This window comes from Neopsephotus bourkii, unplaced genomic scaffold (assembly GCF_033783945.1).
Source record: "Neopsephotus bourkii isolate Nb327-2 ecotype Australia unplaced genomic scaffold, CSIRO-AGI_Nbou_v1 NB_284, whole genome shotgun sequence".
NCBI classification, from domain to species: Eukaryota; Metazoa; Chordata; class Aves; order Psittaciformes; family Psittacidae; genus Neopsephotus; species Neopsephotus bourkii.
Window position 1 is genome coordinate 2,067,711 of NW_026900793.1, and position 8,129 is coordinate 2,075,839.

The 8,129-nt window shown below is 46.9% G+C and overlaps 1 protein-coding gene across 1 annotated transcript in view; it reads right to left on the bottom strand.

Moving 5' to 3' along the window:
- Positions 1 to 375: 375 nt before the first annotated feature.
- The window catches only part of RBM5 (RNA binding motif protein 5), a 14,984-nt gene continuing 7,230 nt past the window's right edge, over positions 376 to 8,129 (bottom strand). The window contains exons 9-24 of the mRNA XM_061347060.1: positions 8,035 to 8,129; positions 6,912 to 7,009; positions 6,384 to 6,471; positions 6,103 to 6,180; positions 5,938 to 6,010; positions 5,372 to 5,457; positions 4,977 to 5,055; positions 4,628 to 4,719; positions 3,925 to 4,089; positions 3,310 to 3,456; positions 3,159 to 3,230; positions 2,534 to 2,713; positions 2,254 to 2,328; positions 1,708 to 1,805; positions 1,500 to 1,629; positions 376 to 1,052 (exon numbers count right to left, since the gene is read on the bottom strand). The exon at positions 8,035 to 8,129 is cut by the window's right edge and continues 66 nt beyond it. Of these exons, the coding sequence (XP_061203044.1) occupies positions 927 to 1,052; positions 1,500 to 1,629; positions 1,708 to 1,805; positions 2,254 to 2,328; positions 2,534 to 2,713; positions 3,159 to 3,230; positions 3,310 to 3,456; positions 3,925 to 4,089; positions 4,628 to 4,719; positions 4,977 to 5,055; positions 5,372 to 5,457; positions 5,938 to 6,010; positions 6,103 to 6,180; positions 6,384 to 6,471; positions 6,912 to 7,009; positions 8,035 to 8,129 (1,682 nt within the window). The 3' untranslated portion in view covers positions 376 to 926. The remainder of the gene's footprint in view (positions 1,053 to 1,499; positions 1,630 to 1,707; positions 1,806 to 2,253; positions 2,329 to 2,533; positions 2,714 to 3,158; positions 3,231 to 3,309; positions 3,457 to 3,924; positions 4,090 to 4,627; positions 4,720 to 4,976; positions 5,056 to 5,371; positions 5,458 to 5,937; positions 6,011 to 6,102; positions 6,181 to 6,383; positions 6,472 to 6,911; positions 7,010 to 8,034) is intronic.

The following is an 8,129-nucleotide window of genomic DNA, read 5'->3' on the forward strand; positions in this document are numbered from 1 at the left end:
ACCTCAGAGAGCAGGGGGTCTGCACACACTCCCTACACCTGCCTCAAACGCCCTGTCCGCCCCCAGGCACCACTGAGGCTGCCCCCTCTCCTCAGCCCACTACCCACCAGAGGACTGGCTGGAACACCCAAGGTCTCCTGAGCAGGTCCTGGAACCTACAAAAGATGTTTCTGCTAGTCCTCTCAGGCTCCCCTAGCTATGGCAGAATGGCTGCAAGATATGGTCCCCCAGCATCCATGCTGGAGCTATGAGAAAGACACTGTGAACAAGGCATGGCACACTCAAGGGTGAAAGGTGAGCAGAGCACTAGATGGAGGAGAAAACTTCGGGATGAAGCCTCATCAGTGAAGAAGAACCACAGAAAGAACAAGCAAGCACTGGCAACTTAATTCTTCATTCACAGAGAAACATTTAAGGTAACTTTTGGATGTATTTCATTTGGAAATGAGCCAAACTGGCAACTAGAATCAAAGTCTTCAAAAAGTCTATACAAAGATGTATCATACAAAATGTACAGCAAAGTTCTCCAAAAAAAAAAAAACAAACAAACAAAAAAAAAAAAACCCAGACAGACAATACAACAAAATGAGAGCAGAAGGTGTGAAACCACAGCGAGCAGGTCCTGCCCCTGCTCTGGGGGCAGAGCAGCATCTGGACAACACGCTCCAACACACAATACATTATGCTATGTACAGTTCCATACAACGACCGGCATCCCTTTTGGTCTAACCAGGAGCTCCCCAGCATGAAGTCGAGGCAGTTCAGTCTGCTCGTGGAAGTATTACATGCCGAGAGGGGGAAAAAAAGTCCAAGGGAATGAAATGGTCAACACTCAGCCATAACCAGCATACAGCCAGGCCACCAAGGCTACAGAGTTTAACAGTCAGTTCTGGCTAACAAGTGCGTGCTTTCCAGGCCACAGTGCATTACTCCATCTCTGTGAAGCGAGCGAACATGGCTTTCCGCACTGCATCTTTGTAGGAATCTGCAGTGGACACACCGTAGGAGCTGCCCTTGGCTCCCAAACCAGCTCCTCTCATTCGTACTTGGGCCTGCAAGGGAAAAGACACATGCTTCAGCTCTGTAAGAGGTCACACTGCCACTCAGGACTTCACAGAACTCACACAGGACTCCACTGACACGGCCCAGTCAGCTTCTGGTGCTCTGCAGAGATGCCCAACAGACACCAGAAGGTAAGACTGCATATGCACCATCTCACACCACTCCCAACAGCAACTAGAATGAAGTTGCTCAGAACAAGCTCAAGCCTGAGTACAGACAAAGCCCAGGAAAGCCAAAGGAGGGCAGCCCACCCCAAGCAGCACTAGAGTACACAGCTCAGGTGCCACACTGCTGTCACAGCATCTCAGGGTGGACTTCCGATGGAAGGAAGCACAGCCCTGTGGATGGCAGTTTCTTCCACAGGAGAACAGCAGCAGCAAGTGCTTCTGGATATAAAAGGCACCAAGCCTCATAGGAAAGCACCCATCTCTACTTACCTCAATGGGTGCTGTGATGCCCTGACATTTTCTTCCCAAGCCTGAGCCTTCCCTCCAGCCCATGGCCTGCAGCATCTTGTTGCCTATATTGCTGTTGTCAAGGCCATCTTTGGTAGGCTGCTCATAATTACTGCAGGAAGAAGAGATGAGTTAACCAAATGGTTCACGGTGTACTGAAGCAATGACCAAGGAGCTGTCGGCTACATACACTGTGCCAGCGTCATAGACCTTCTTGCGCTTCGGCTCCGGTGGCTCCGGGATGCCGTACTTCTCCCGCCTCTCAGCTGCTCTATCTCTGTACTTCATCTGCATGAGGTAATCATATTCAGTACTGATTTAAAGACACTTCTGTTCAGCTTCTGACCTATGCAAGTAGGCCAAGTGCCTGCTATTATAAAAAGCTGCCCACCACAGCCTGCTTGATTACCACCACAGAAAGGAGAACCTAAAAGGCAAGTCCCTAGGACACATGGAGCCTGCACTGGGGTAGGAAAAGCCTGTCCCAACTGTGCACTGCCATGTGAAGGTTTCTGGTCTCAGCATGGCTGCCCTGGAGTTGGAAGCCTCCTTCCCTAGTAAGTGGTACCTGTGGGATATGGGGCACTTCTGTCCAGGACAGCTCTGAACCTTGACCCAAGAAGGGGCTGCCTTACAAGGATTATCTTGAGTGACGTGCATCAGGATAAGGAGAGCTCAACGTATTATCTGTGCAGGTTTTCCAATAGCTACTCATCTGCTCAATCTTACCACTGACCTCTCTCTCACGCAGCTCCAAGGCTTCAAGCTCCTGCTCTGAAAGCTTTGATCTCCTGTAGATATCCATGTTTTGCTGCAACAAAAACAGATTCACATTAACATGAAATGCATGACAACTCTTTTTATGTAAGCAGATGACTTCCGGGAGAGAACAATCCACCTGCAGCCATTTCTGCCTTAAGAGGAACCATTTTCCAAAAAGCAATGTGCATCATGGCTATGGTTTACACACCAAGTTATGGCAACCAAGTACCCTCCTGATAGCAGAGAGCAACTACCTTATGCAAGTCAGACAACTGCTGGTGCCGAATCAGAGCATCTTTGTTTGGGAACTGCCTTCTACACAGCAGACAGGCCATCTTCTTCCAGTCAGTCAGCTTCTCTTCTTCATTCTCCATTCTTTCCAGCAAGTCCTCATCATTATCACTGTCACCACTGTAGGCAGCCACAAGGCCACGCTGGAAAGGAAAGTGTAGTGTTAAGATGCACGCAACAGTGTCCCATGGTCTGGAGAGCCCAGAAAAGGAACACAAGAGATACGTGTTGCACAGGATGGGGCAGCACTCTCTCATTACTAAGGATGAAATGCAACTCGAAAGAATGACATACTACTGTGGTGCAAGAGTTAGCTCCCACCAGCCAAATAATAACTTGAGCACAGTCTTTCTAGAAGCCTCAAAACCTCAACTGAGCTCTTGAGACTAGAAGACATTGCAGCTTTTATCAGCATACCTCCACCACCCAATATAATGCATTTGCACTGGAACACTGTAACCTCTACCACCATCTTGTACAGACGATGCTGTGGAAATTCAGGTTGGAAAGGTTGCATCTGCTTGACTTCCTGTAAAATGCTTTACCAGTAACCTCTGGGAACACCTCTGCCATGTAGCTCCCACTCACCTTCAGCGGATTTTCATCATCCCCATTTTTCAACACCTCTGGCAAGATCTGCTGCCTCTCAGAAAGAGCTCCCTGGAGGAGACAAGAATGCCATGAGCACTGAGCTCTCTGCCACCCCACGCCCCCTGCACACTTCTGCCAGCACTTTTACCTTTTTCTCAAAGAGGGCAAAGCCTGCATCTGCAGCAGCTGACTCTTTCCTCTCCTCCTCCCTGGTACTCAGTGGCTGGAAGCTGTTCTTGAAGTTTTCTTTCTGCTTGTTCAAACTTTTTGCCCAGCGCTCCATATCTTTAGCAATCTGAAATGCAGAGTGGTTTGCTCAAACAGCTCCCCTCACAGCTATCAATCTTCTATGACAGAGATTCAGTCTTGCATACAGCTTCCAGAACAAGTCAACCCACTACCTTTTATTTTTACATCACAGGACACTGGATGTAGTGCAGCTGCTTTCCGTGTATACAGCGTTCAAAGATACCGCAGCTTGCTTGGTTTACTGCAGGAACCCTTCTTATCAATCTAATCCTCTAAGTGACGGCTCAGTTATACTCCCACTGCTCTTGGCATGATTCCATATGCATTCCTCCTATGCAGAGCTTATTTCTGCACTGAAGCCTTGCCAACTCCTCCTCTCCTCAGCCCTCTGCAACGCCTGCAAATTGCAGGCACACACCCCACCAAATAACCTAGCATTTCCTTTGTCAGGGAAAAGGAGAACTATTATCCCACAGAAGAAGACTTTAGCCCAGTTACAATCCCACCTTTTTACCTGTTGTGCTGTTTTACTTTTAGGCTTCTCTTTCTTCTCCTTCACTTCTTTGGTGGTGGTTGTGGTAGCTGTTTGTTGGTACGCGATACCTTCCGCAGCAGGCATGTAGGTCTCCTTTTCACCATCCCAGTAAAGGTACTGCTGGGTTAAGGCATTGTAGTAATACTGCCAGAGGAAAAGACAGTTACACAGTTGAACATCTCATCCAAGCATCCAAGGGAGAACACAAGCAAGCTGTCTCATTCACGCTACCACATCAGATGGGAAGGTATTTCGCAGTTCAGACAAGTTTTGCGGACTCCATAAAGGAGAGAATAGGCATGGAGTGGCTGAGACATCTGCCCCTAACACAGGCATTCTGCCCAACAGCACTACGGAGAAATTTTTGCCCCTCCCAAGAGAGAAACCACCAGAGCCCAGAGCTGGGTGCACTCTGCTGGGCACTCTCCAATGGAATAACTCAATTACAGTGTCTGTGACAACAGCTGATCCTGTATGAGCCAAACTAGGAAGAAAACTAAGGAAAGAAGAGAAAAAATAAAGACTGCGTCAGAAAGAATTCAAGTCCCAGCTCCATGCACACTGGCGAGTTATCTGCTACGTGCAGTATTTTGTGCACTCAAAAGTGAATTTCATTTGTATGATGAGAGACAGGAAACTAATGAACCTTCACAATTAAGACAGATGGGAAGAAACTGTTTACCTGGGAATTAGGATCATAGTAGAGCCCTGTTACAGGATCATAATAATATCCTGAAGATTCATCATATTGGTAGGTGGAAGTGTCAGGGACAGCTGTAAAAAAATTAAAAGTGTGAGACATGATTGTTCCAGTCGAATTCACACAGTACCTTTCCACATTTCAAGTACAGTTCTGAGATTACCAGCTGCTATGACAGCAGCCATGTCTGTAAAGGGCTCCTCATCACCCATGCAGATCACATTCTCCAGGGACAGCTCCACCGCTGGAGCACTCGGCCAAAGCCAGCTCTCTCTCTTGCTACAGTGACAGATACCTGTACCCTTTCCCCAGGAGTAACTCCGCTGCTTACCGTACTTGGTTCCAGGGACTACTCCAGTCGGGGGAGCTGTTTGTGCCTGAGTGCTAGTGGTGGGCGGTGCTGATTGTGTCTGGAAAAAACAAAACCAGGAAATCTCAACTAGAAAAATCTATTACAGAGGCACATGAAAACAAGGACAGTGAGCCAAGCCCAAGCCCAAGCCCACACCATGCATATAACAGTTACTGCCTCTTCACCAGCACTCACCTTTAAAGAGCAAAACCATCGTAGAAACGAAATGACAAGTGACTTATGAGGACAAGCACTGTGACTAACCCATAAAGCTTTGCTGTACCACCCACTTTAAAGAGCAAAGGCCACAGCTAAGCCAGATATCCCACATAACCATGGCGTGAAAAGCAAGGAGAAAATAGCACTGTAATTACCGGAGAGTCAGGTGAGTTTGTCTGTTGATTGTATAACTGAGGACTCTGGGACACAACTGCAGCTGTGGTAGTAGTGACCGGAGCTCCTGCCAACAGAGAACAATAATGGTAAGCCAACTGATTTGTAAAACACTGTACTTCATCCTAGACCTAAAATTCCTTTGTTTACAGTTTCAGCTCCTAATTCCAGCTCCAGCAGCCAAACACGGCAACAAATGTTCAAAAGGAGACAGATACACAGCAGGTATTTTCTACCCAGACAAGGGTTTCCTTTTCAGGAGCAAATATTCTGCTCTAAAGTCAGTGATTCCTGGCCTCTGACAGCAGCCAGCACTGAAGGTTTGTCTAGAGCTGCTTACACAGTTCTCACGAGTTCAAGATTTTTGTCACTAGTCTAAACCAGATCTGTAACAGTTCTCTAGTAACACATGCTCATTCAGACATCCTGAGAGCAAGATGAGCCAAGTCTCCCTTTACACAATAAAGTAACCTAAAGAATAAGGTAAAATACCACTGTTGCAAAATTATCCTTACAAACAGCATCTCCCATACACTGGAAGTACTACCTGATATGGTAGCTGTGTCTGAGTCCAATGCTCCCCCTTGATTTTGGTAGTACTGCTGGTAATCCTGGGAGTACTGCAGTGGGAAATGAGTGACAAAGCAAGATGAGCAGATACCCGAATTAAAATACCCTATAGGTTGGTTAAAGCACAACTGCCACTACTAACCTGAGCATACTGTGCATAGCCCTCCTGTCCTGACTGGACGTAGCTGTAGTCAAGGGTGTTGCCTTCTCCAGTCTGTGGCTGAAATTTGAGCAGGTAGATTTTGTCAGAGAGAGGAAAGTTACTGCATTTAAACATTTTAACACTCCTCAGGATCCAGCCTGTCAGAGCACATCTGTCAAAGCAGCTTTGGTCAGTTCAACCAAGTGGCCAGCAGTGAAATGATAGGCCCTGTTTTCACTTTCAGGAAAGCAAGACTGTAAGGAACAGCCTCCAAGCCCTACCTGTGTGGACGACCACTGTGCTGCAGCTATGGCTGTGCTTGCCACTGAGAATGCGCTGACTCTGTTGCCATCTGGGAGCAGCAGGTCCCTGTAAGCACACAAACCACCCATCTGAGTAAACACTGCTTTTTCCTGAAGCGTCTCCCTGTGCAAGGAGGTGGAGTCTGCCCTTACACATGGATTTCTTGGCAGTTACAAAACATTCTGATTGTAATGAATGAGCCAAAGCATAGTCTGGCAAGTAAAGGGATTTAGGTTCATTATTGTACAGTCAATAACAAGTCACAGGGTCTCCAAGGAAACAAGTGTGCTGTGTACACAAGCAGTTATGGTCTTATCTTCACAGGACTGGAAACGAGTGGTAGGAAATGCTCCTTTCACTGTCCTCATGCACAGTGAGAAGCGGGACACATGCAACACAAGACACTTACGGGAAGCAAAGCTTTGGAGTGACAGTAATCTCAAGCCTGGGTGTACTCCAATATAAACACGGGAAAGGATAAAAAATAATCAACTACCACAACTCACTTCCTGGCACTCTTTGCAAAGTCAACACCAATCGTTTTGCCATCAATTTTTAACGGAGGCTGAAGGCTTTGTAAAATCTGCAGCAGTTGAGAGGCATCCTATAAAGAGAAATACTCATTACTATAAACAGCACTTTACTGAGGTTCACATTTCCCAGATCTCAGCCTTTTCACACACAGCTAAAGCTGGAAGAAGACCTCCGTCTCCTCATACTAGACACATGCAGAAAAGCTCAATGGGGCTAATCACAGCCCATCTGCAGTGAGCATTTCACTGCATTACAGAGTATTAAACACGTTCTAAAGTCTTAGTTTTATGATGCAGATGTTTGCCCCAAATCACTCCAAAAGGGAGGCCAGCAGAGACTGAGGTTAAGCACTTGTTTTTATCCAAACTGCTCCCCTTTGCCTGAAGCAGCTCCAGACAGATCATGCGGCTGTTGAAGTTTAGTATATAGCCTCACAGAATCATTTAAGTTGGAAAACACCTTTAAAATCAAATCCAGCTGTAAACCTGATACTGCCAAGTGCACCACTAAATCATGTCCCTCAGTGCCATATCCACCCATCTTTTACATACCTCCAGGAACAGAGATTCTACCACCCTTCATGGAACCCATGCCAGTAGCTGACCTCCTTCAGTTAGGTTTTCCTTGTACCTTCTGCAATTTCCCATGTTTTGGCTTATGGCTGTTGCCTGCTGTCCAGTCCCTATGTACCCTCAAAAGTCTCTCCTGTCCCTATACCCTTCCACTGGATGCTGCAAAGCAACAAGATCCCTCTCCTTCCCTCACCCAGGTGGAAGGGGCCCTATTCTGTGCACCTTTTCCCACAACATACACCCTGGACCTTAAGTTCTGTGAATGAAATATGATCCCAGACCATTATTGCTGTGATCCAAGCACAAAACTAGCCTTCACTTCAGAACAGCATTCTGCTACAAAAATAGCTTTCCCATGTGCTCAAAACATCCTACCTTTTTTCCAAACTGCAATGATGGAAGACTCTGACACACCCTCAGTGAACTGGGGTGGTCCTTCAGACAGCTCAAAGGCTCTACATACTTTAGCTACACAAATGCCGTAACAGGCTGTTTCCCCCCAGTGCATCAATGAGGCCCTCACCATAGCAGAAGACAGCTGCACAAACGCAAAGCCTCTATTTTGTTGGGTCTGCTTGTCTTTGATAAGACGAATATTATTGACTGCCAGAGATGCAT